Genomic DNA, 26,650 nt, shown 5'->3' with positions numbered 1-26,650 from the left:
GCATCATAGTCTAGCCGTATAACACCAAGAGGTTTGGTTTTCCCAGTCCTGCCAGTCCCCCCCTTCCTCTACATGATCATGGAATCACAGAATGGGTAAGGTTGGAAGGGACCTCTRGAGATCATCTAGTYGAACCTCCCTACTCAAGCAGGGTCACCTAGAGCATGTTAGACAGGGTTGCATCCAGGCAGCCTTTGAAGATCTCCAGAGAAGGAGACTCCACAGCCTCTCTGGGCAACCTCTTCCAGTGCTCCATCACTCTCTCAGTGAAAAAGTTCCTCCTCACATTCAGGCAGAGCTTCCTGTCRTTCAATTTCTGCCCATTTCCACTTGTCMTKTYRCATRGGACAACTGAAAAGAGTTTGTCCCCATCCCCTGGACACCCTCCCTTCAGGGACTTATMCACACTGATAAGATCCCYSCTCAGGCTTCTCTTCTCCAGGCTAAACAGGCCCAGCTCTCGCAGTTGTTCCTCATATGGCAGATGCTCCAGCCCTCTGATCATCTTCATAACCATACATCAACTCTCTCCAGTAGCTCCGTGTCTCTCTTGTCCTTGGGAGCCCCACAACAGGAGGCAGTAGTCGAGATGAGGCCTCCCCAAGGGCTGAGTAGAGGGGCAGGATCACCTCCCTCGACCTGCTGGCAACATGCTTCCTAATGTGCCCCAGGAGACCATTGGCCTTCCTGGCCACAAGGGCACATTGCTGCCTCATGGACAACTTGTCATCGACCAGCACTCCCAGGTCCTTCTCTGCAGAGGTGCTTTCCAGCAGGTCAGCCCCCAGCTTGTACTGGTGCCTAGGGTTATTTTTCCTTAGGTGCAGGACCTTGCATTTGCCTTTGCTGAACTTTATCAGGCTCCTCTCCGCCCAGCTGTCCAGCCTCTCCAGGTCTCTCTGAATGGCAGAACAGCCCTCAGGTGTATCAGCCACAGCTGTCCTTCCACACATCCCATCTCACATGCTTAGCGTTCCTCCTGGTTGCCATGCTGTCCAGTGGCATTTTCTGTGGTGGTTCCTGAGGTACCCAGTGCTTGGGTAAAACTTGTTTTTTCCACTGGGCCTTCACACTTGGCTATTTTTGTTTGGACTCTGCCTCTTTGTGGGCCCTCTGGGAGCCYCCTCTGTCCCACCAGGTACTCAAAGTCTCTACTTTAATTTGGCAGCCATATTTTGTAAACTTCTGTTTGATTTGCTACTTACTGTTTCTTATGGAATTTCTGCTCTTGGGAGTTCTCCCTTGCAGTGATGCTCTGTTTTGGATTATTTTTTCTGCAGATTGAGCTTAATTTGTTAAGAATTAGTCATTGTTTTAATTGTCTGCTGATGTTTTAAATAATACCCTTTGTCTTYACTATTTTACACTTAATTAMTTAGGAATGGTGAAATTGTCTCATTCACATACACAGAATCACACAGAATCAGTAAGGTTGGAAGGGACCTCTAGAGATCATCTAGTCCAACCTCCCAAAAATTTCCTGGTGCTGGTTCCACTGGGACTTGAACCCAGGACCTTCAGTGTGTAAAGCAGATGTGTGGACACAGGCCACTGTCTAAGAGGATTAAACTCCACAACTTGGGACAGCTGGTGCAAGCAAGACCTGAATTACTTTGGGTGATCTGCCTACTGTATTTGATCCTGCAGCTCCTCAAGGAGTTGTGTTGTTTGTTTTTTTTTTTTTTTTAAACTGCGGAAGTGGCTGCAACCATTGGGGTCCACTAAGCCCTTACGGCATGTGAGCATGGGCATTGTTGTGATTACAGGGGGTTTATTGGACTTATTTGCTCCTGTGACTCTGTGCTGTGCATCTTGAGCATGCTCCAGACTGTAGCACCATGCTTTGCTCTACCACTTCTTTGACTCTCCAGGTTGATTGTCCTTTTGTATTATCCAGATTGTTCTGATTCTTGTAGTAGAAACGCAGCTTCAATACTGCTAAATGAAGGGCTCTTTCTCTTCCAGTTCCCGTAGCTGACCCAGGAGCTGTAGTATCAATGTACTTACATTGAGTGATGGCTGAACATCACTCTGAATACAACATTTTGAAAGGTCTTATAAATGAGCTAGGAATAAAAAAGTAATAAAAAAACCCACTCATGTATCAGCCAAGTATGGGCTTCTCTCTTCTCATCCCAACATGGAAAAGCAATGTGCCACACATGCTATTATAACCAAGGCACTTCCAAGGTCCTTTCGTTGCAACATMATGGCATCTCTTCATCTGTTCGACTGAGTAGACATCCTGGTCCCCCTGGTCCTCTAGTCCCAGCAAAGATGCTGCAGGCACTAGGGAACATGTTCTCTCTTCATTCCTAGAGCCTATCAGTTTGCTGGATAGAAAGGACTAACTACAGGAAGAAATTCATCCTGTATGTTGAGATACTTCTGTTTGATTTGCGCCTTGTGGAGGAGCAGTGATGTTTTTCTTGGTCCAAAATGTGGCACCTGGTTTGTGGTTGGTGTGAGGTGTAGGACATCTTGGATGGCAGCAGTGATTGAGCCTCCTACTGCCCAGACTGCTGGTGTGGTGAAGCCAAGGCGATTTGGCTGAAGAGCCTGGCTTGCCTTCCCTTCAATAGCTGCCCCTAAACACTAGATAAACAAATTTCAGGGCCTAGYCCCTCTCTTAGAGCTGGTCTTTGCCAGCAGAGAGTCATCTTGCCTTTCTGTAGGTTATTTCTTCGTTGGTTCTGCCCTGGAGGCAGGTTTTGCTTGTTCCTATGTCTTTCTAATCCAAGAACCAGAGGACCAAAGGAGGAGAAACAAAGGGGCTGGGCTGCCTTGGTGGTTTTTGGCTGCACCCGGAGTGCTGCAGACCAGCTTTGAATGGCTGCTTGTTACTTCTTTTCTCCATGTGGCTTTTTTGCCCATGCGGGTGGGTGCTTTCTCTGCAGCGGTTTCATGGCTTGACCACTGTTGACTTGCAGAACTGAAGGTCTCAGCGGGAGCATGGTGCCGCAYGGGGTTCATAGCTGAGCTCCTCACCTTGTGCTCACTTGCTCCTGCCCTTACTAGAGACCAGCTCGTCATAGTGCTGCCATGAGCAGGCTGCTCCTGTTTGGTTTGGAGGGTGTATACCAGGGGCTGGGATAAACCTCAAGGACCCCGTGATGAGCATGGGACCGCAGCCTGCTTGTACCAGTGCACCAGAGCCAACCGAGCCCGTCCCTGAGCTGGGCGACCCATCCCAGGAGGGGCACGAGGTCTCTGTGGAGGTCACAGASCTGCAGCAAGCATGGCTGGTAAAACAGGCCAGTGTTGGCATGTCTCTAGCTGACCCTGACAGGAAGTGCCCACAGCCTTTCCCTGTGTAGACCTGCTCCATGCTGGCTTGTATCCGACGCTCCGGGCAGTGCCGTGKCTCAGAGCCTTTCCCTTCTCCCACCTGCTGGGGGGAGGCAGTGTGACGCAGCATAAAGAAGTCCACTGTGTCATGCTTGCTACTCTGTTTTGCCTTGATTTTTGGTTTTTAACTCACCCGAGTGTCTGGAAGTCACAGGAAGAAGCCTTCCCTTTGCCCGTGGGGGATGTTGGCCTTATGTCCTTCCCCGCTGCAAGGGAGCTCTCTTCACCACTTTTGCAGATCTTAAAACGGACATTTCCACTCCGTGCAGCTTCCCCCCACCCTGGCCGTTGAGACAGAGTGGCCCACGCCAAATCCCAGTGTGATGCCTCCTCRGGGGCTCCAGCTGGTGGCCCTGAGAGCTGCCCAAGGCCGAGCCCCGGGGCTGAGGCCAGCCGGCGGGGAGGGCATTGTGTGGGCACCCGCGAGGCTGCTGCCTGCCGGCCGCTGCGCAGAAGGAGGAGGAGGAGGTGAAGGAGGTGGTGGTGGTGTCCCCGTGTGCTGCCTCAGCAGCAGAGGCAGGCGCGCAGTCCGGGGGTAGTCATGGAAACAGTGTTTTCTCCATCCCCCCCTTTGCAGATGACTCGGGTGACGAGGAGCCAGCCTCTCAGTCCGACAAGAGCGAGCTGCATGGCACGCTGAAAACCCTCTCGAGCAAGCTGGAGGACCTGAGCACTTGCAATGACCTTATAGCGAAGCACGGGGCGGCTCTGCAGCGCTCGCTGAGCGAGCTGGAGAACCTGAAGCTGCCCGCYGAGAGTGGCGAGAAGATCAAGGCAGTGAACGAGCGAGCCACGCTCTTCCGGATCACCTCCAATGCTATGATCAACGTAAGTGCAGAGTGAAGCGCGGGCGTGCTGCGAATTGCGGGGCTGCTCTCGCAGTGTGAAAYGTTTGCTCCTCTGCTCTTTCCCCCTTGTGCCTCCCCATTCTCTTCCTGTTCATGAAGTCTCCTTCCACCGTGCAGTCCCCCCCGGGCTCTCTGCAAGTGGAGCAGAGCACGAGGGGCTGGCGTCTCAGCTCGGGGTCGGCTTGGGCCCAACAGAGGGTTCAAAGTTGAAGTGCTTGGCRCGCTGTTTTACCCCCACTTCTGCTGGGATGTGAGCCTACTTGGCCCGGGACAACCCCTCGCTTGGTGGGCAGCTCCGAAATGTCCCCACAGCACAGAAGAGGCTCAGGGTGTAACGGGCTTTTTGGCTGCTGGGCTTGCTTTCTGGCCAGTCAGTCACTACTTTTTGCCCTTGTGCAGCATGACGTTGCTTTCTGATTTTTGTTGTTGGTGGTTTTGGCTGGCAACATCTTCTGATGGGGGTGTGGGTCTGCCCCATTGCAGGGGAGCGTCTGTTTAGGAGCARCATTGTTTTCTCTGGGGAGGGGAAGAGTGACCCAAATGCTCTGGACAAAACTAAATAAAAATATAGGAGGGGAAAAAAAAGCAGCCTGTCAGACCTGGAATAATATATGATAAATGACAGCAGAGCTCAGGGACTTGTGAGTGGAGCAGTGCTGTCTCTGAGCTGTCTCTCCCCCAGAGCAAAAGCTAATGTGTTGTTTTAAAGATTTAAAAAAAAAACCCCACAAACCTCTTCCTGGCTTTATGCCAGAAGCCGGGGGGCATTCATTAACCTCTTTTCTCAGGCTGCTTGGCTTTTAGCATCCACAGCAGCCAAAGCACCTAGTAAGACAGGTGATAAACTGGGAGCTAGCTCTGCTGGGTGCTGCCCGATGGCTGAAAGTCCAGCGTCGCAGCCCAGAGGTGATCGTGGCACTCGTTGGATCCACCCTGTGCTCCAGATTTTGTAGTTTTGGGGCAAAAAGGTTTCCAGAGATGGTGTTTTGGAATGGCTTTGCGGGTGCTYGTGCAGAGCTCTCCCCGTGGCAGAGTTTGTGAAAGTCATCTAAGTGAGGATTGTGTAGTGGCACGCAGCTACGACTGGCCCTTGGTGCCACAGGAGAGGTGGCAGCCAGAGCCCTCCAGGCTGGAGGGGCATCTTGAGTTCGATGTTATTGGCAGAGGAGGACTAATGAAGTAGAGGGATATAGAAAAAGCAGCATGGCCAGGAAATTGCTGTTGCAGAGGACTTCTTCAGTGGCCTTTTGGATGGAGACGAGCAGGGCAATATTAGCTCTGCCTAGGCCAAGCAAGAGGGTGCAGTAGTTGCAACGTGAGATAAGAGCCTGAGTGTAGGTTTGTCTGGGTAGTATGAAACATCACAGAATTGTTGTGCTGTGATGCAGAAGATGAAAATGCATTGAAATGAAAATGCAAGAAATGGCAGTAATTCAACATGATTTGGCTATGTCTAAAGCAGACATGAGGTAAGAGGTCTGTGGCATTTTCGGGTGGATGTTAAGGAGATCTGTTTTAGCAGCATCTTCCTTTTCACTTTGGCTTGTGGCTAAGCCTCTTGAGGAGAAGTTAGAAGAGAAAAGATGGTAATGTGTATGAAGGCAGGACGGGAGCAGAAAGACAGATCTGGGGTGGTGTTTTCACCTCTCTGCTTTCTCATGAGACCATCACTTTAGGGTCAGGGTCCTGAGAAGTAAGGTGCTGTGGGAAGAGAGGCAGGATCAAGACCAGAGTCCCCCAGGGAGTTTGGGGCAGGTTCCCTGAAGGATTGATTTCTAAGGAAGGCGGAGAAGGAGCAGTGGGCAAAATTGTGGGAGTCTGGAAGTGAGGGAGACCATTGCAGCCTAACACTGCATTCTCTCTTGGTGACCTGGAGCTCCTGGCTATACAGTGGTAGTGACTAATCACTACCTGTTGTGATTAATCACTTCTGTTATGATGTTCTAGCAGGTCTGTAGTTCAGCCTGTTGTGCTAGGTGCAGAGGAGTGGTGATGGTCATGGATTTGGCAGACTCTGTTGGATGCTCAGACACTGCCATGTTTTGTACAATCACAGAATGGCTGAGGTTGGAAGGGACCTCTGGAGATCATCTAGTCCAACTCCCCTGCTCAAGCAGGGTCACCTAGAGCATGTTGCTCAGGATTGTGTCCAGATGGCTTTTGAATATGTAGAGATCCCATGAACACTGTGTGCCTCAGTTTATGTTCTCTTTAGCATGGCATAATGCCTTGGACTTCTGTGAACTGCTGGGAAGACCCTGGTGGGCACCATTCTCCTTTTTGGGGGGTGACTTGATGCAGTAGAAAGATACCAAAATCTGCCATGTTGAATTGTTAATCATTGCTAAAGAAAAGCACATGGCATCAAGCCATTGGCAGTAGGTGAAAATACACTCTCTGTGAGTCTGTGCAGACTCTTTAGGCATCTCGGGGCTGCTGATCCCAAGTGAGCACAAGATGCTTTTGACAGGCCTGTAGTTTCTTGCAGGAGAAATCAAATCATCCTTGCACCAGTCTTTTTAGTCGGAGAGATCCCAGCTAGGAGCGACAAGCTTGTTCCAGCCTGTGGATGCTCCATTTCCGCGTGGTGCCCCTGGTCACAACACGGGCAGAGCTGGGAACTGGTGTGAGTGGTGCACAGCAAACTGCACTAATTCACTCCCATCCAGTCCAGATGAAGCAGAAGGCAGCCTCAAGGTGAGAAGACATGGGAGTGGGCTTCTTTCTCATCCATGCCTGATGAGCAGAGTTTGGCTTTCAAAGGCCATCCCATTGCTCATGTCTGTGCCTTGGCCTGCTAGAGATGAGCAGTGTGTGATGGGCTGCCCAGCTCATCTGTCAAGGAGGTCACACAGTGTACGTGCTTGTGCCTGCTGCTTTCTGTGGCCTCCGCAAGTTCCCAGCTGATGGTGTGTCTGTGCTCTGTGCCCTGGTCCCTCTATTCCCTGGATGATGAGCCTGCTCTTGCTGGTGAGTGAGAGATGGGCAGAGAAGGTGCTCTCACAGGGAGGCTTTGCTTTGCAATCTGTGACAGGAATGAGCGTGTTCAGAGCTGCTCGGCCACGTGCATTATATGTGTGCGGTTTCCATCTATCTGTGTATGATCTAATTATGTAAATGTGCCTGGAGCCATGGGGAAGAGCATCAAGCAAGTAGAAATAAATAAATAAACGTAAATCAACTTTGCTGTTAAGGTGTAAACACGCTGCACACTACTATGGGAGACTTGGCAAGCCCTGTGCAGCACCCTGGTTTATCTCGAACAGTTGAGGAGTGTTTTTCCTTTGGAAGATCTTTCCTGGCTTAACCTGGTGGCATGGTAGAGGAGAAAGTGGTGCATGTTTCTGCTGTGTGAGTGACGTGCAAGATGGAAGAGGTAGGTTTGGCCAGAGACAGAATAGAGCAGGTTGTGCCAGATAGTTGTTTTACAGGTGAGAATTCAAACCTTGGAGGAACTGTGTGATTTACCCAAGGGCCCAAAGGTGACCTATGGTGGAGCCAAAATTTGAGCCTAGACCTCTGTAAGCTGCCCATTCTCTCCACTCCTGTCCTGATTATTAAATCTTGCATAATAACAAGCATGATTCTATGGTGAGAACATGCAACAGCATTTCAGCCACGCTAGGGCTAAGCAGAGAGAAGACCACTCTAAGTAGAGCTGTGAGAAACAGAGACACRGAAAAGTGAGTTGCAATCTGCCACGGAGGAGGAGTGGGAGGTACGTAAAAATAAGAAGAAACAAATTAAAAGGATAATTAGAGGAGCAGAGATGAAAAGCAGCATGCTGTGTTGTGTAGACTCTCCAGTGAGCAAAGAAAGCTCCCTTCTAATAATTTTGCAGCAGACAGAAGGCAAAAGGGCCTTGCAAACATGTTGAGGAAGCCAATTTGGGAGTTGGGAAGAGCTCAAAATGCTGTGGGTGTTGCTGGAAATAGCTTTTTTAATGGGAATAGATTTGCTACAGTGAAGTTTGGAGACAGATGAACTTTATTGAACAATGTGATAGCCACTGTGTCCTTTCTTTCTTTCTCTGTAAAGTGGTGAAAGAGAATAGCAGAGGTAGGGAAGGCACTGCCCTGCCACAGATTTGGGTTGTTTAGTTGAACCTCTAGCAGGATCTGAGACTGTCCCATAGAGCTCCGAGGATGTGAAAGGACTTTCAATCCAGTCCACGTCAAAACAGCGCGTCTATGTGGGGGCGGCCGACCTGGAGACTCAGCTGCTTTGCGGGAATGACTTTGCTGCTGTGATTTGCACGGTGGGGCACTGAGTGGACAGGCAGGGCTCCCTGATTAGATTCTCAAAAACACATTGGCTGCTGCCCAGTGATTGCTGCCAAGGATAAATACTTGTGRTGGAACAGATGACAGTAAATCAGAAGCTGCTGAGGGGAGAGCACTGTAAGCCAGGCCGGAAGGAGGCCTGGTTTAACTTGATYTCTGTTACCTATTCCTTGATGTTGTTACCGCTCTGGATTCCCATCAGCATTTCTCTCTGTCTCAGCCCTCCAGGCTGCTCTCCGGCTACTGTGGAGCCACTCCAGGATTCACTCCTGGAGCTGAGGGCTCTGCTCTGCACCCGAACCGAGTGCCACGTGGGCAGTAGCCAAAGGYGGCAGCCAGATGAAGAGTTAGGCAAAGCAAAGCCTGACCGACTGTGCAGGCTGACAAGAGGTGGCCCTGCACCAGCGGTCCTGGCGAAGGAGCCAACCTCTGCAAAGAGCCAGCCACTGCCCCTGGGAGCCTCTGTGGTCTGATCTGCTGGACGGAGGCACCTGCAGTTGGGTGCTATGCCCGGGTGGCCGGGTTTGCATGGCCTCAGTGGTTGTTGCCACCTTGGGAGCTGGACATGCAGCTGATGCAGGGGCCATCCCAGCCCTGCTGGTGACACTCAGAGCTGCTGACCCAGGTTAAGCGTTTAATGCCATACCTAATCTGAGCTTTAGCTGAAGTGACTTTAATCTGTGTCTCCCATGTCTGTGTATCTGGCTGAGCCAGGCTTGCCGTGAATCTGAGGAGGGATGGAAAGGTTGTTGTAGGCCACCTGCAGACCAAGGACATCTCGGAGAGCTGCCTGGTGGTTGTGCGTCTGTTGCCCTGCTCCTGCCCTCAGGACCTGCTCTGCTGGTGTCACCCATCCCAGCCTTTCTCTGTGGCATGCTACATGCAGGCAGCTCCCAGCTCCTGGCAGGGCTGGGTGACAGCATTAGTGTCACCCAGACACTAGTGAGAGCGCGTGTGCACCTGGGAGCCTGGCTGTTGAGTGCCAGCAGGTTGGCGCTGTTGCTCCTTTTCTGGCTATGGAAAGGAGGTGTCGCCATTCTCACTTGGGTGCATTTTTTCCTCTCCCTGTAGGCACCGCTGGTGGCAGCTTCGGAGCAGGGGAGTGTTGCTGCAAGAGGCAGGGAGTATTTCCCTAGGGCTGTTGCAGGCTGCGCTCCTGCAGCCCTCTGAGCACCCTGCATGGGAGGCGGCGCACAAATTCGGTGCTATTTTAATGAAACGCTAAGACTCCTGTGCTCCCTTGGYGATGGCATTATGACTCCTAGTGATTAATTCGTAACCTGAAAATTATTTCAATATTAAATCAGACTCTGATGTTGAGCACATGCTCCRAGCTACTCCAGACTCCCCACTGAGCAGTGGAGGGCAGTTCTCGCACCGGTACAATTTTTAATGACTTATTGCAGTGATTCATAAACAAGTGCRTGTGTCTGAATGTCTGAATGAAAAATTGCTTAAAGTTAATAGGCAGCAGTGTACATAGGGCTGCAGTGCTGTTTTGAAGGGCCCTAGATCCTGTTGCTGRTGCTTCCTCACCTGTTAGTAATTTTTCATCCTGTGTTTGAGCTACTCACTCCCTCTTTGCTTTGAACAGAGAAACGAGTCACTGTCAGCATTTGTGGCTGAGTAGTGTGGAGTTGCATCAGTGCTTCTCTGGCCAGGCTTTTTTGGTAGCTTCTGCTTCCCCAGCACAACCCTTCCCCAGTTAGACACGGAGGTTACTGCATGTGTGTTAAAGSTAGCGCAGTTGTCATCAGAGCAAGGTTGTTGCATTGATGCAAACCCAGCTGGATTCCTGCACTAAGCTTGTTGTCAGCCTGGGGAGGTGCTTCCATCTGGTTCCAGATGAGAATGTGTGCTTGGAGGTGGGTGGCAAGGTCTGGCCAATGCTATGCAGCAGATGTGCTCCTGCTAAGTTGAAATGAGACTGAGCATCCTCTGAAACAGCAGTGTCAACTTGTTTGCTCTTGCTTGTAGCACATCTCCCTCTGCACATTGTCTTCTCTGCCTGCGGGAGGAGAATGCCTCATGCTTATACTTCGCTCCATAGAATCTGGTGGTTATGGGCCTGACTGCATCTTCTCGCCACAGCTGGTCTCACTGCCACATGCCAGCCGGAGTGCTTTTTGGCAAGGGTGGGTATGCCAGCTGTGGATGTCCTAACTGGCCCCGTGGGCAGCTTCTGTGCTCCCTTTTGTGCCGCGTGTCCCACTACACCTCCTGCGTGGCCTAGAGGGCTACACCAGGCACAAGCCAGATCAACCTAGCGTGTGCCACAAGTGAAGCATCTCCACTCACTTGCAAGATCGGGGTGTCTTTTCCTGTGTCCTGGGCTGCCCTGGGTGGCTCTGAAGTTGAAGAATGCCTGCCAAGGCACTGCTTCTCTTCAAGCCCATCATGGCCTGTGGGGCTGCCCAGGGGCTGGCAGGGTACCAGAGGAACCTTTGCCTTGTGCATCCTCACAGTGCGGAGTTAATTCAGGCACTGTGCTTAGCAAACACTAGCTTCGGTCCCTAGAGTAGCTTCAGATGGGATTGCCCATGCTGTCACCTGTTKCGACCCCACGCAGATACCCTAGTGCATAGAATCAAAGCACAGCCCTGAGGTTTGGCAGGATTTCTCTTCCCCTGTGACACTGTTGCAGTGGTGACCCGTTCTTCCATGCATGCTCTGTAACGAGCCCATATAATTATCTGTGCTGCGCTGTGATATTTACTCTAATCAGCACATCTAAAACCATGTCACAGACCTAGAAATCCCGTGGCCTCAGAATTAAATCTCTAACCCCAACCTAATCCTTGTCAGATGAGATAGTTGCAATGAGGGGTCTGAGCGGCTGCCCTGCAATCTGGCACTGCGCCTGGCTGCCATGAGGTGCTTCTTCCCCAGGGTGCATTGCCCCAGTTCTCTGCTGTTGATTTATTCTTTCTCTCCACTCTGCCATGGTCTCCTTGACTCCTGCTTTGCCGAAGAAGGGGAGTCCAGGGCATGGTCAGAGCAGCTCCTGAGTGTTCAGGGAAGGAGGTGAGRTGATGCTGCCTTGCAAGGTGGTCGCTCAGGACAAGCAGTTGGGAGTGGGGATGCATGGTGAGCTGGAGGAGTGGAGCTGTGAGACCACCCTGATGCCCACTGCTGCCTTTCCACTGCTGTTGGGAGGAAAGGGTGGCCTGGGACTTGTTTGAGCTCTGAGGAATCAGTCTGCAAGCATACAGCTCAGGGCATGGCCCTGGGCTCCGGGAGAGCTGCTGGTGCTGTTAACCAGAGAGTGGAGGTGCAGAGTCCTCCTGGCCTCTAAGCTGCCTCTAGGCAGAGTACTTTTCTCAGAAACGCCCTTTGTTGCTTTTTTAATTTAGAGGATACAAGGGTATCTCTGACAAGACTGGTCTAAACAGGCAGTACCTTCCCCTTTTCCAACATCCCTCGGTTCCTCTCATCATCCTTCCCCATAGTTTTGCTATCATTTGGTGAGCCCTTACTGCTTGCTTTCTGCACCATGTAGAGTTCTCCAGGTTCCTCGGCGCTGGGAGCTTCCTGGGCAGCCTGCTGAGCAACATAGGGGAGCGAGGACCTGGGGCAGGCTGGCTTTGTCCCACCCTCTTTACCACTTGTGGATTTGTGCAGCCAGATTCTGACCTAGCCAGATTGTTTTGGAAGTGCCTATGCTCATGCCTCATGCATGTCTAGGGAGCTTACATACCGGTGGGGGCTTTTGGCTGGTGTTCCTGCAGATGGATTGCTTGTAGAAGTCATGAAAATGACTCTTGGCCCTCGCTATGACTTGGGGTCCTGGCTGGAGGAGCAGTGGGACTGCATATGCCTCCCTGTTCCATCTCCCTTCCAAAGTGTGGTGTTTTGCAGAGGTGCCATGTTCACCTCCTCTCCTGAAGGTTTTACCCTCTATCCTGCAAGCTCCTTTTGGAGACTCATGTTAGAAGGAGACTGGGGCTATTTCTGCAACCCAAATCAGAGGATGCCTCTCTACACCAGGAAGCTCTGCCCTGCCCAGTTCTGGGCTCAGCATAATAACTTTTCTAGTCTAGCTCCGACAGAGTGTTTTGAGCATTTCTGCCCAGGCAGCTGTTGTATAACAAGGGTTGCTTTTCAGTGAGGTTAGGACGTAAGAGATGGGGGTGACGCCATCAAAAATGGATGGTGTTAGTCAGCTGTTATGCAGAATTGGGAGACAAGATGTTTCCAAAAAACGCACCAGCTGTAGCAAGGTGAGTGCCCTCAATATGCTGTCTGCTCTTCTAGGAAGTGAATCTGGCTATGGCCCATAAGACACATGGTTGGGCCATGGCAAGCGCTGCAGTTGTGCAGGCAGCTGCATTGTTGCTGTGCATGGTCATTATTGACACTTCCAGGGCAGGATGGGGACACAGGAAGGCTAATAGTAAAGTGACACGTAACTGTCACGTTAATCCCTTTGCTGCTTCTGCCCATTGCTTCTGCCCATTGCTGTGTCCCAAAGGCCTTGTTTGGCTCTTCACCAGGGGCCGATGCACTGTGGCACATGACGTGTCTCTTTGGGTCCTCCTTCCTGCAGTGCCTTTTGAAGGATTACTGAGATGGTGGCACTACTGTTTCACACATTTTCCCAGAAAGAAGTTACCTCTGCTGGTCAGTGCTGGAGATGAGTGGAGTAATAGGTATGCTTCRGCTGGATGAACTACTTGTAAAAATAACTACTCCTCATCCAGCACTTCTCACCAGGCAGCCACAGAGCAGTTCGCAAGCTTGACAGTGCAGTAAGGCATATTACATGAGGCTGAAACTGAGGTGCAGAAAGAAGTGGCTTCCTGCAGGTCACGAAGCCAATGGAGTCAGGCCTGCCCACCAGCAAACTCTGCTGCTAGCTGTCGCATGCTGGCATCACAGCTGCCCTCTGTGGGGCTGGAGACTGATRCTCTTGAATTCTGGTGCTTTTTACATCGGATGAATGAGAAAAGACAAAGTCAGACAAGAAACTCTTTAAATCCGTCTTTGTTATAGCCGCTTGCTGGAGAGAGCTATCACAGTGTACTCGGGCTGCACTTAGGCCTCCAGGCACTCTTAAGAGAAACTGCATTCCACACAAACTGCATTCCTGCCCCTACAAAGTTTCAACAAATGTAAGAACTGAAATAAGCAGCATCATGATGAGACAAGCCAGCTTAGCTTTTTAACCATAAGGGTATTTTGGATTTACCAGAAGGCATGGCAAGCCAAGGGGAAGGCAGAAATGCTGCCCCATGCCCCTGAAATGAGTCTAACTGGGGAGCAGCAAGGGTCTTTTGCTCCAAGGTATCAGTTCCCCAGTGATGGGGCAGTGCACTGAGACCTGCTGCTCTGCCGCTGTTGACTCTGCAGCTTTGCAGACCTGTCTCTGTGAAGGTCCCTACACTGCTGCAATGATTTTGGTGGTCTGGGGAAGCAAAGGAGAAGGAAACAACTCCAGTGGCCTCTCCTAGTTGCATCTTGAAAGCGGAAGAGGCCCGTGCAGGGAGCAGAGCTTCCAGGGTTGGTGCCCTCTGGCAGAAGGGGGCTGTACGTGCGGGGAATGGATAGTCCATACTGCTGGTAGCTTGCGGCAGGGAAGCCGAGTGGTGGGAGTAAGAACATGGAAAAGAAGCCAAAGAAGTGAGCGCTCTCCCAAAAGAGCAGTGAAACTGCACAAAAGAGTGTTGGGCTCTCTGGCAACCAGGCTCTGTGGGGCTTCCTGGTGAATGGTGTGAAAGTCCCATTTGAGCTCTCAGTGTGTATTCTGTCCTGCCATGGTATGCTCCCAGCACAGTGCAGCGCAGTGGCATGCTGTGCCAAGCTGAGTCCTCTGGCACATCTATTGGAGGGTGTCTCTCTCTGTCCCCCCCCCCCCAGGTTTAGGATTGAATTTGGACAGCACTGCTGGCTGCTACTGTCACATGGAAGCGTTAAGCAAATGCTGGCTCTCTGTTGGAGAGCAAAGTTTTGAAAACCAGTCCCCGCATCTTCCTCTTGCCAAAGGTCCTTGCTGGTGTTGCTTTGGTTTGTAGCCCATGAACAGCAATGGCATCAGGGTGAAGACCCCCCAGGACGCCCTTCAGTAAGCAACATGCTGTGAGTTTCTTCCATACACTGCTGTACCACTTTGTCAGCCACCCACTGACATGGGATCTGTGGCAGGAAGGGAGTGTGCCTGTGGCTGTGTTAGTAAACGAAACAAGCAGTTGGCCCCCGCGCTGCTCTGCAGCAGGGCAGGCTGGGCCCCTCTGCAGTGCTCGGCRTGTCGCCGATGGTAGGGGCTGGCTCCTTTATGCTGCCTTTCAGAACCATAATGAATACTTCCTTTTATTGTGCCTAGTGTGTGATGATTATGGATTCTGCAGCCTACATAAATGCTGCGTGGGTAACAGATTGAAGGAACCTCTGTTAACACAGCTGTATTGAAGGATTTGCCACTGTTGCCACACTAATCCTCCCTTTATTGCAAGGGGGTGGATTACACATCTGTAACRGCACTTACTGCAGGCAGGCTCTTGCCGTAGTACTGAGGGTGTCCCTGAGCTACCTCTGTTGTTTTGGACCTGGGATGGGTCACCTCCTTGTATGGGACCCCCAGAAGCTTTGGGAGCAAGATCCTGCCTGGGATGTTGGGTCGCTAGTTGGGGTCTTACCAAGATGCTGATGTTACCGGAGTGCAGCATGTGCCTTCAGATCACCAGGAGGTGGGTGGACCACATGGTGCTGTGGTGTCTTTATGCTCCTCTTTGGGGCAGTAGTGAACTTCCCTGTGTCTGTGCATTYCTGTAGTGCCAATTTTCCCTGGATCCGGTGGTCTTTCCAATGTGTGGTTTAGAAGGATGGAAAGAAAAGCAGCAGAGGGTGGGATGCTTTTCAGCATCTGAACCACACCTCCTGCCCACACAGGTTTTTAATGCAATTCTGCCTTATTTTTTGGTGGTATCTCTTCTCCTTCCTCTCCCTTTCTGCGAGCTGTTAGTTTGCCATGATCGTATACTGTATGATTTCTAGTTTTCATGGCCAGTATCACACTCATGCTTCTAATGAATGACTCTCTTGACCTAGTGAGGGGCTTAGTCCAGCACCTCCTTTCTAGCTCTCCTGCCACCAGTCCTACAGACTTGCCATTGAGAAAAGTGGCGCTCTGAGTGCCTGCGTTCTCTCTGCTTTGGGCAGCAAGGATACTTCTGAGCAGGCTGAGAGTCATTCCAAGGATTTCATACAGATCTGCTGTCATTTAAACWGCCTATGTTGAGCGGGATGTTTCTCTGTCACTGCTTCTGATGGCGTCCAGACAGGCTGTCCTCAGGCCYCATTGGTGGCTGCATTGTAACAGCGCTGTTGTGGTGGATGGCTAGACTCAAAACCACATCTCTTTGCAGTTCGATTGCTTACGCAAGATGATCTTGGGATTCAGGCTGACCCTCGTCTTCCTTCTTTCTGCTCCTTATATTTTCCCTTTAGTTTTCTGATCAGAGTGCTTTAAYAGGAGGAAGAAGTTAACCCTCTCTTGGAGCAAAAGCTGGGCGTATCTTGCTGCTCTARATGCAAGTTGCTAATTTCTATTCCACGCTGTGCGACTGGAGCACAGACCTAGTGTTAATGTGTTCAAAGCTTATAAGACCTAGCTAAAGAAGCAAATCAGAAATCACCCTCAGAGGGATTTTCTTTGGTAAGCAATAGTGCAGATGTATCCCTAGGTTTGATAAATCCAGGAAGGAAATGAGCACTTATCTTTGAGGCACCAGATGCATGCAAAATGGTGAGAAGCTCTTTGCTCCAGTCAACGAGGTAACAGCTCTCGCTGTATAATTCACSTTAAAAGAGATGATTGAACACATCTGGCAGTTTCCATCTCTTATGTAGCTTCTGGGCAATGAAGTGGTGGTTCTGTGCCATCAAAGGAGGCATCTAGATGGCCAGCAGCAAATGTCGCTCCCCAGAACTGCCTGTGTTTCCCTGGTAGGTTTTTTCCTTCCCCAGACCCTGCTCTTGCGGTTAGATTCGTGGGGGCCATTCCTCTGGGACTGCTTGGGCAGGTCAGATGGCAGGCTTAAATGCATTCCCTCAGCACCTGTCTGGGGTAATTGGAGGCCTATCTCCTTGGAGGTGGTGGAATTGTTGGAGAGAGCAGCCTGTGAGGCTGTTGTCATTCCCCCAGGATTCARAGCCCAGTGGCAGAAATCTGGCACACCCCAGTGCGATCGTTTGGTTTGGCACAACAGTCAGCACTTGAAATCTAATTAAGTTAGTCTCTCTGTTCAGTGTGTCTAATATTGACTGTCTGCTCACTGTGAGATCCCAGAGATCTGGAGAGAGCATRGGAGCGTTGCTGCTGTGTGCTCTGGAAGGTGGGCGACAGTTCCCCACAGGAAAGAATGTCAGGTTCTCATCTGATAAGGACACAGGTCACCTGGGATGATAGTTTTCAGGTGTATAAATACTCTGCAGGACTTTGACATTTCTTTTAGTCTGAAACAAGCTGTGAAATCTGCTGTTTGCCGTGACAAATGTGTGAAATCTGCTAAATTTGCCCATGCTTGCTGTTGCTTCAGGGCTCTGGCATAGATCACAATGCTGGCAACGTGGCTTTGCATCTCCTCCTCACAGGCAGAGTCTCGGCAGCATCTTGCCTCTTTCTCCGAGATAATTTGCAGGGACCTCCTTGGGACTTCCCTGCACCAACCTGCTCTTGAGGGTCTTGTCTCTGGCAGGCCATGAGAGCTGCTCACRTGCTGCACCTGGGGAAGAACTGCCCTGTTCCCTTTTTCACATTCCAACCTGGAGAAGATGAATGCAATGGCTGCTAGTCCTGCCTTGGGCAAATAGCACCAGTCACCTTGGCTTCTGTCTTATCATTGTGGAAGTTGCAGTGTTTACCATGATATATGCTCCCACCATCCAACACTGCATTAGGACCGCTGTATGAATTGTTCTACCCCTGGAGGAGGGGAGATCTCTGTTCTCTTATGCTACTAAGTCACAGGCAGTACTGGGCTTCCCCTTAGGACCTTGCATCTGTACTGCATATGGATGGAGTTTCCTTTTATCATTAGCTGCTGGTGATTTGCCAGAATTGCAAGGAAGATGAGTTGTAAGCACCGGCTGAAATGTTCAGTGATGACTAAGCAGCCCAGCTTCTTAGCCTTATCTTCTCTGGGATGACTGCTTTTCTTTTTTTAAACATGCTTGCTTGCAAAGTTGAGAACATCTTGGCCAGTGTTCTTAAACCTTGACTCCATGTTGTGTCAGTGCCAGGAAAAGATGTGRTCTCAAAGAGCGAGCTGCAGGCTGCAGCTTTGGCAATTGGACTTTCAGAGTCTGATTAGCTAGTCTCTTGCAGCAAAAGCTATGGCATGTTGTGCTGCATCCCCTCTGCAAGTGAGGAGAAGCTGGATCTCCCTCCTTGGACGTGGATTTGGGGATTACTTTAATGTGTTTGTTGCTATGTATCAGTGCTGCAGAGGACTGTTACTGGAGACAGTTTGGGACAGCACATCGTGGTCAGAGGCTGTCACCTGGACAAGGAGAGTTCTTGCTGTAAATTTGGGTGCATGAGGGAATGGTCTACAGTTGAGGGTCAAGTGGAGCTGGCACCATAGTAACAATCTGTAGGACAGTGGGCTGCTTCTAGATAGGGGCAAGGCCAGAGGAGCAGCTGCCCCAGCTTGTGTGCTGCATGGATAATTGTCCATGTCATCTTTAGTGGCTAAATGAAATCCCAGCAGAACTCAAGGACTTTAGATTGGCTATTTCTGGCATGAAAAACAGTTGCTTTCTGACATTGTCACTCTTTGCATGCAGGCAGGCTTTGTGAAGCACCCAAGGAACAGATGGCTGAGGAGAAGCAAGCATCCTCCTCGYGTATAAAATGGTGCGGTGGTGACTGGAAAGCAAATGTGTCGGGTGCTTTTGTCACATCAGTCAACATAYCTGCTAAGGCTCCTGCCTCTGGCCGTGGCACTGGTGGAGATAGGAAAGGAGACTGTCCTCATCTCATCTCTGAGTGAAGCAGCAGAACTTTGGACTTGGGATAGAGTCAGCATGTGTCCTGACACCCACTCAGACAGTGTTGGAGATGAAAGCTCAGGCAGTGCATCTGTGAAACAAAGACACTGCTGGAATTTAGCAGCTGTAGTGGGGCAGCGATTGCTCAGTTCAGTGCAGTGCCTGGTAGGCTTTGGYGTATGGGATGTGATACGGCCTCTCTCCAGCTCAGTAGTGGCTGGGTAACTGTGGTGTGGGCAATCTCTCTGCTAGATGCAGGTATGCAGCTGTGTTGAAGGTGATGATTGTATCTGTATGAAGGCCGTACCCTTAATGGGTATATACACTTAACCTTGACGCCTGTGTCATATAGCTCATTTGGGAATTGCTTTCTGTTTGCTTTCAGCTTGCAAGCAGGGTCTCTAGTCTGTTTTGTAGTACATACCTGGTTCATCATTGAGCCTCTTGTCTGCTGWCCTTTGCGAAAATGGCTGTGCAAACGTAACAGATTTGTGGCTGTCTTGCTCACAATCCAGATCAGCTTCATCTGTAACTAAATTTAGCTATCACCCTGTTAAGTGTTTTATAAGCTGAATTTCAAGACTTTGTTCCCAAGAAAGCTCAGTGCAATTTTTTTCAGTGTTTAAGTGCTGTGCCAGTTTGTGATGGATTGAAGGAATGAAGGAGCAATGACCGGAGATGCTGAAGTTTAGTCTGGGGTTCATGTCCCCTCGCCTCGTGGTAATCCACACCAGGATTGGTCCAAGCCAGGCAGCTGAGAGCGCTGTGTGTTCAGCAGAGTGAGATCAGCACCTTCGATGAAAATCCGCCTGCTTTGCACACCTCCACTCAGACAGGACTCATCGCCCTTTTGCTGGCCTGCGTCACAGGCAGAGACCAGTTGACGCAGGTCTGAACAGTGACGGCTGATGGCTATGGAAGGAGATCGGAGCCTTGGAAGGCAAACGCTTGAGCAAGGAAGGACTCTCTTATGAGTTTTAGAGTTTAAAGCCCTTGACGGAGCGGGGAGGCTTAAAAATGAAACCGTTCGTAGATCGCTATGACGAGCTCCCTACTCCATTGCTCTGCAGGGCTTAGACTGCTGTCCTGAGCAGTTTGTAAAATCTGTCGCTGTTTGGGATGAAATGATACAAAATACTGAGAGATGCTGAAATGCAGGAAGCAGAGCAAGCGGTATGAGTGGTGGCACAGATGGTTCGGGTTTCCTGTTGGTGCTTCYGTTGCCTGCTTGAGGTAAGGTAACAGCCACGCGATATGTCCCTGGCAGAGGCGGACGACTTCCCAGCCGCTCACCTTTCCTGGCTTCTCCCGAAACAGCCGTGCCCTGTGAAGGGAGGGTGGTGAATTGGGCTGGCACTTAGCAGTGTTGAGATGGGGATGATGAGTGTGAGCTCAGCCTGGGAGCCGCTCATGGGTGACTTCAGCAGAAAAGAAATCCTCTTGGCTGCCCTGGCGTGCTGCAACACTACTGTCGCCGCTGAAGTGCCCTGGGCAGGGCTAGTGTGTGGCAGTCTTGGAGCTGGGATATGGGGGGCATTGGGGCACCACGGCCGATGCGCGAGTTACAGCAGGAAGCCTCGATTCTCACTCCAGGAACCAGAAGGGCTGAGTTTATCCTGGCTCTGTGTTGTGTGACTCCATATGGGAGAAGCTGAGGGGATTGTCCAGCATGTGGGCGCTGCTGTATCCTGCAGAGACACCCCCTGGATGAGGAACTGCAGATGTGTTCACTGTGGGCTTTCCCAGCCCGTTCAGACCTGAGTCRCGCTCCACTGCATCAGTGAGAACAGCCCATCTCAGCTGCTGGGCATGTGTTGGGGCTTCTCTGTGGTGCAAATGCTTCAAAGAGCTTTTCCAGCATGGAAGGTGAAAGTTAGGGGAACTTCAGCAAATCTACTAAGGAAAGTTGCTCCCTTTTCTGTGCAACATGTTTTACTCTCATCCTGCATCATCTGTATCCCAAGGCTGGCTCATGCATGACTTGCTGAGCATCAGGTACTTCTCTGCAGGCAACAGGTTAGTAAGAAGGGCACCAAATCTCTTTGCTGGCTCTGGATCCTGGCTKACCGTGGAGCCAGTGCAGAGCACCTCTTGCAGGTGCTGCTGCACTTCGCTGGATGGGCTGCAAGGGCCACTTGATTCCTGTGCTGGACATTTGGCAGGAGGAAATGTTGCACAAGAGGATATACTAACAGCTTGTCTCCTGGACTCTATGTCGTTGCTCAGAGTGTGGCTGTTGATCCTTGCAAACTTTCAAGGAAATCACTGCACCCTCATGGTCAGAGGGCTGGGCTGAAAGTAGTTCTTGCAACTAATGCACTTGTCGTCTTTTGCTAAGATGCTGTTGTAGTGTTGAGTGTACATCTGCTAACAGTGTGTTTGGTACCATAAATCCCTGAGCACGCTGTGGAAGAGACCCTTGGGGGTCACCTCTGCAAGCAGCAGCAATGCTTAGTGCACTGTAGCCCTGTGGAGTTTATAAGCAGGTCTAGGTGGAAGGGAGAGTGATTTCAGGAGGCTCCTTTGGCAGGCTGGTGCTTGTGCTGCCWTTAATAAGCTGACTTGTTTTGCCCTGCTTTTTGCCAGCTTTGCGGAGGTGGTGAATTTTGCCTAAAATGAAGTCTTATTTACTTAAAGCAGTCTCTTCTGCTGTCCCCCAGATCATTGAGTTTGGAGAGGCCTTTGCTTTGTGGAAGAGGAAGGTTCTTCCTTTCCTTCTGCCTCTAGAGCTTTGCTGCCCTTCCTGTTACTAGGCCACCTGAAGGCTTCTCTGTTGATCCCAGGAGGTGAGGCAGGTAGATGCTGTGCTGGCAACTTGATATACAGTTGTGCATAGATTTGATGAGGGAAGAGCCAGCCCTTGCCAGGTTGGTAAAAATTGTTGCTTGGAGAGGATTTTCTGGGGAGGGGGAGAAGGGGAGGTTCATCTGATGTGATGACAGAGCTGACAGTAGAACAGCTCAAGGGTTAAATCCTACCCTGGGCTGTGCRGGGGTTTGTCCCTTGCTGCAGTGGGAGCTTGACAGAGCTCCTAATGATCCCAGCTACTGTGCAGCACAAACTCAAGCCCTGCTGCCTTGCTGGCCAGCTAGTAGCTCATGCAAGCTCTGTGCGGCAGATCATCTGTGGTCCTCGCACACTGGACTTGCCTCTGGAGCCCCTCCGTGCCCAGCAGCACTCCAGGCGCAGGGAGGCAGCTGCCAGAGTCTCTGTTCCAGCTCAGAGTGTGACAGYGGTGGGATTTGGCCTGAGGCAGATGTGATGTAGCCAGTAGACATGAGCAGACATGTGGCACATTGAGGTAAATGCAGATTTGGGGAAATATTTAAGGTTTACTTGCTGCTGCTGCGGCAGCCTTTCTGACTGCATCCCTTGGGACACCTTTGGGATCCTCTGCCTGCAGTGCTTGGCCTGTCTCTGCCTTGGTCCTCAGGGGACTTTGCAGATTCTCTTTTCTGCAAAAACCCTTCAAATTGTTCCCATGCAAAGCTCTTGACCCCCAACCTGTTAGACATTCCAATCTGCGTGTGTCAGCCTGGATTCAGCCTCTTAGGAGCCGTAGCAGGGTGCAGATTGGCATCAACAGTGTGTGATGGCCTGAATTGTTTTGTTCATTTGTAAAGGAGTGATCAGAAATTGAGGTCCCCTGTGTTAGGTCCTGCACATGTGAAAGCCTTCTCCCAGAGCTCAATGCATTTTGAAACATCCTGGAGCAGATATTTTATGTGCCTCTGTTGCTGATCTGAGCACTGTAGTTTTGAAGCATTGTAGTTTTGAAACACTAGTGTCATCTGTGGTCCTGATCCTTGTCAGCTTTGCATGTGAAGTCACAAAGGCCTTGCTGAGTTTGCTGGTAGGAGGATCTAGGCTCAAAAGCACTTTGACTAAGGCTTCTTCTTGCCTCTTGTCTTTCTGCCCGTCTGATCTCCTCCTATTTCCTCAGCTTTTGCTGCCTCTCTGTATGCCTGTGTGGAGAAAGGTATGTGGAGACCATATGATGGTCCTGCTGTCCTCTGCCAGATCCTCTCCTGTGCTGAACCTGCTCCTGAGCCATTGTGTTCAGGGAATGTCCTTTATCCCTTTCTCAAACATCGATTATCTGCAGAGAATCTCACCATCTTCCCCTAAACTTACAGGGCCTGCACCTGAAAGTACAAGGACTATGACCTAGATGAAGGGACAGAGTGCCTCCTCAACAAGTTTGATGGTGATACCAATCTGGGAGGAGTGGCTGATACACCTGAGGGCTGTGCTGCCATTCAGAGAGACCTGGACAAGCTGGAGAGCTGGGCGGAGAGGAACCTCCTGAGGTTCAACCAGGGCAAGTGCAGAGTCCTGCACCTAGGCAGAAACAACCCTAGGCACCAGTACAAGCTGGGGGCTGACCTGCTGGAAAGCACCTCTGCAGAGAAGGACCTGGGAGTGCTGGTGGATRACARGTTGACCATGAGGMAGCAATGTGCCCTTCTGGCCAGGTCTCCTTGGGTGCATGAGGAAGCGTGTTGCCAGCAGGTCGAGGGAGGTGATCCTGCCCCTCTACTCAGCCCTGGGGAGGCCTCATCTCGAGTACTGCCTCCAGTTGTGGGCTCTCCAGGACGAGAGGGGCATGGAGCTACTGGAAAGAGTCCAGCATAGAGCTACAAAGATGATGAGAGGACTGAAGCATCTGCCCTGTGAGGAACGGCTGCGAGAGCTGGGCCTGTTTAGCCTGGAGAAGAGAAACCTGGGGGTGTGTGTGATCTTATTAGTGTGTATAAGTCCCTGAAGGGAGGGTGTCCAGGGGATGGAGACCAACTCTTTTCAGTTGTCCCATGTGGCAGGACAAGAGGCAWTGGGCAGAAAYTGAAGCRCAGGAAGTTCTGCCTGAATGTGAGGAGGAATTTCTTCCCTGTGAGAGTGACAGAGCACTGGAAGAGGTTGCCCAGAGGGGTTGTGGAGTCTCCTTCTGTGGAGATCTTCAAAGGCTGCCTGGACACAACCCTGTCTAACATGCTTGGGGGGGGGGTGTTGGACTAGATGATCTCCAGAGGTCCCTTCCAACCTTACYGATTCTATGACATTCCCCCTCTGCAACCTTGTCCCTCATTTGTCTTCATTCCCCACTGCCTTGGGACCATTCTCCCAACCACTTTTTCTTGCACTCCTCTTGGCCATATGAGCATGCTCAGATCTCTTTCTGTCCATCACAGTCTTGTCCCCCTGTCTGCTTTGCTGCTGCCTGGATTACCCTCACCCCCGTGGTTGCCCCATCCCCATCCATAGTTGCCCCAACACCTCTACAGCTGTGTTGTCAGGGTATTTCCCCATCTTTCCCCTTGCGGAGTGGCTTGCTGCTGATTTCTCTCCCATTTTTCTCTTCTGCTTTCAGTCTATTCTGCATCTGTCCTCTCTCTCTCTCTCATCCTGACTTGCACTTTGTTGCCATTGTCTCTTTTTGCTTTTCTCCCTGATGTCCCATTTGCTTGTCATTGCATTCTTCCTTACTTTTTCCACCTGCTACTGCTACTCAGCTTGGTGTTTCCAGCTGTTTCTTGGGCATTATCTCCTGTAGGTCCTGCAGTTCCTTCAGTGTCTTTTAGGCTTTCCCTCAGCCTCCCCCTGTACCAGCTTTGCACCATCCTGCCTGCACCCTCAGTGCCAGAGAACCCAAGACTCTTCTTCCTTCTTCAATTTCTCTTCCTGACCTTCCTTTCTCCCCCTACTCTTGCTTCTTTGCCCGTTGCTGCCAACCCCCTTTTCTGTCCTGATCATCTACTTCTTCCCAGGTCCTTTTCTTGCCTTGCTCAGTGACCCCTCACTCTCCCCAGGGCATTTCTGTCTTGTTCTCTTTGCCTCTGCTTAGTGCTGCCGGCAGGTGCGGACGGCTTGTGCCGTTAGCACAGAATGCTATGTGTCTGCTCCATAACAGCAGTGGACAGCCCTGGGAGCCAGTAAAGATGTGAGAATGGTGTTCAGCCAGCTGGAAAAAGCATCTGGCCACTGATTAATGTCACTGAGGGTGGCCAATCGGGAAGAGCAAAATCTTCCGAGCCCAAAGCAGGGGATCCAGGCTGTRTTTCTAAAATGCCAGGCCTTTGGCTGACCTGCCCCTGAGGAGTCTCATGAACAGTTTCCTCCTTCTGGAGTTGTTTTATCTGGGTGACGTGGACTGGCCCACCATGTAGAGCAGCACTGCATCTCACTGATGTGCCATCTCTGTCCATTAGCTGCACAGCTCTGGGTGGGGTATGTCGAACAAGTCCTTTTATGTGTCTCAGGAGGGATGGKGCCTGCGTACTACAGTTTTGCTGGAAGCAGAAGATAGCACATGGGGAAAGCGTGCAGTTCTTCAGACATTTGCAGCTCTAACGCAAGCACTGTGAAAAAAGCAAGKGCTGTTGAAATTGCACTGTGGCTTCCTGCAGATCTGCCTGGGCAGCTGAAGCACTTTAGAACCTTGTGTACTCACAAAAAAAGCTGATCTGTGTGTCTGGGCTGGCTTTGCTGATAAGCAGTCGATCAGTGCTTGGGGGAGGGGAGAGCTGGGTGCAATCCACCCTCTACCACAGCCAGCACCCGTGTCTGGGGAGCGACTGTCAGCGTGGGAAAGTCGTGTCATGTCCTTCAGTGGAAGGCAMCAGTGAGCAGTGTTTTAATTATTGCTTCTGACAGATAGGGAGGGCTCCAGCCGTGGAGACTGTCGCAAAGCACAGCAGTGTTTAATATGCATGTTTCTTTGTCTTAAGAAAAGATTAGCATGGCATCACTGCTGCTTGCTCGAACAGGCACTGCAGCCCTTGCAACCAAATTCTGGAGCATTAACATAACATTCCAGCGAGCCTGCCCAGTGTGTGGTTGCAGAGAGCAGCTAGGCTGGGAACAGGAGGAACAGCCTSAGCTAAGATGGCTGCAGAGCTGGGGTCCAGCAGTGGGGGTTTGGACAGTGTAAGGGCATACGCTGCCTTTGGAAGGTCTGTCTGGTGCTGTTCGGGCCTGCTTTGGGCAGGGGTTGACACGTTGGGTGGGGTGCAAGGTGGGATGACTCAGGTCCTGTGGTGATCAGACAGATTAAGAGAGGGTGGGAATTAAATTTCATGGGTGCTGGATTTATTTTGGTTTTGTTGCCAAGCTTTGGTTCCTGCAGGGCAGTGGATGTGGGCTGTGATCTGAGTGAAGGATGGAGCTCAGAGCATCGCTTCAGCCGGGGCCAAGATGCTGCTCCTTAGGGACCAGGGAGCAGCCTTGCTCCCTCTTACATCTCCATAAATCGGGACTAGTCCTGCTGAGGTCAGTGGAGTGGTGTGGGTGTAAAAGGTCTTTGTGAGAGCAGGATCAAGCCCAGCACAGTGGGCAGAAGGCTGCAGGCTGAGACCTCRGGAGGGCGTGGGATGAGATGGTTTTAGCTTGGCACTGGCCCACAGCACAGGACTCTTCTTTGAGAGGCTTCACTGGTTTCCATCACTACTTTTTTGGTGCTTCTCTGCTCTGCAAGGGGAGGGTTGGAGAGGGCTAGGCTCCCTGTCCCTGAAACCACAGCAGAACCTGCCACCTCCAGTCTTACTCAGGGGCTGGAGCTGAGTTACTGAGCTCACTCTCGCTGCAGGCTGAGCAACACTGTTACCTCTGCAAGGCAGAGTGACATTCTGGGRTTGCTGAGTTCTGTGAAGGACTTGGATGCTAGAACAGAGTCTGCCAGGCACACAAAGAGCTGTGGGGAGGAGGAGGGCCCTAACCACTAGGCCTTCCTCCTGTTCTATACTCATCCAGTAAAAACAGGGAAGGGGGGAGATTCAGGAGAGAAGGATGAGTTGTGCTGGGGTGTCAGCACTTCCCATCAGGTCTCTCTGTATGGATTGATGAGCATCCATAGCTGCAGTCGCATTTCATGCTCTGCACTCTTGGTATAAAACCAGATTAATAACACTCATTTGCTTGGSTGTTAAGCTGATGTTTGCAACTAAAGGTCTGGGGTTGAAGAACCTTTGTCTCGGGATGTTCTTCTGTTACCATCCCTGACATTTCCCAGCATTTGCACGGCATCACTTGTTTTCAAATAAATGAAGACTGTAGGAATTGCCAGTTCTGAGCACACCTGGGACTCTCCAGTCTGTGTCCTGGCTGCAGCATGACTCCGGAGTGTTGGAATCAGCAGACAGTGCAATACCCTCATAGTTGACAGCAGGGACATGCACAGAGAGCTTCAAA

General features: G+C 51.0%; 1 protein-coding gene across 1 annotated transcript in view; it reads left to right on the top strand.

Moving 5' to 3' along the window:
* Positions 1-26,650, top strand: part of OSBP2 (oxysterol binding protein 2) — a 157,486-nt gene that overhangs the window by 99,920 nt on the left and 30,916 nt on the right. The window contains exon 4 of the mRNA XM_085311662.1: positions 3,926-4,176. Within this exon, the coding sequence (XP_085167788.1) occupies positions 3,926-4,176 (251 nt within the window). The remainder of the gene's footprint in view (positions 1-3,925; positions 4,177-26,650) is intronic.

The sequence above is a fragment of the Rhea americana genome, unplaced genomic scaffold, assembly GCF_003343005.1.
Source record: "Rhea americana isolate MKP2758 unplaced genomic scaffold, rheAme1 scaffold_347, whole genome shotgun sequence".
Taxonomy (NCBI): Eukaryota; Metazoa; Chordata; class Aves; order Rheiformes; family Rheidae; genus Rhea; species Rhea americana.
This window is presented reverse-complemented; position numbering and strand designations above follow the sequence as displayed.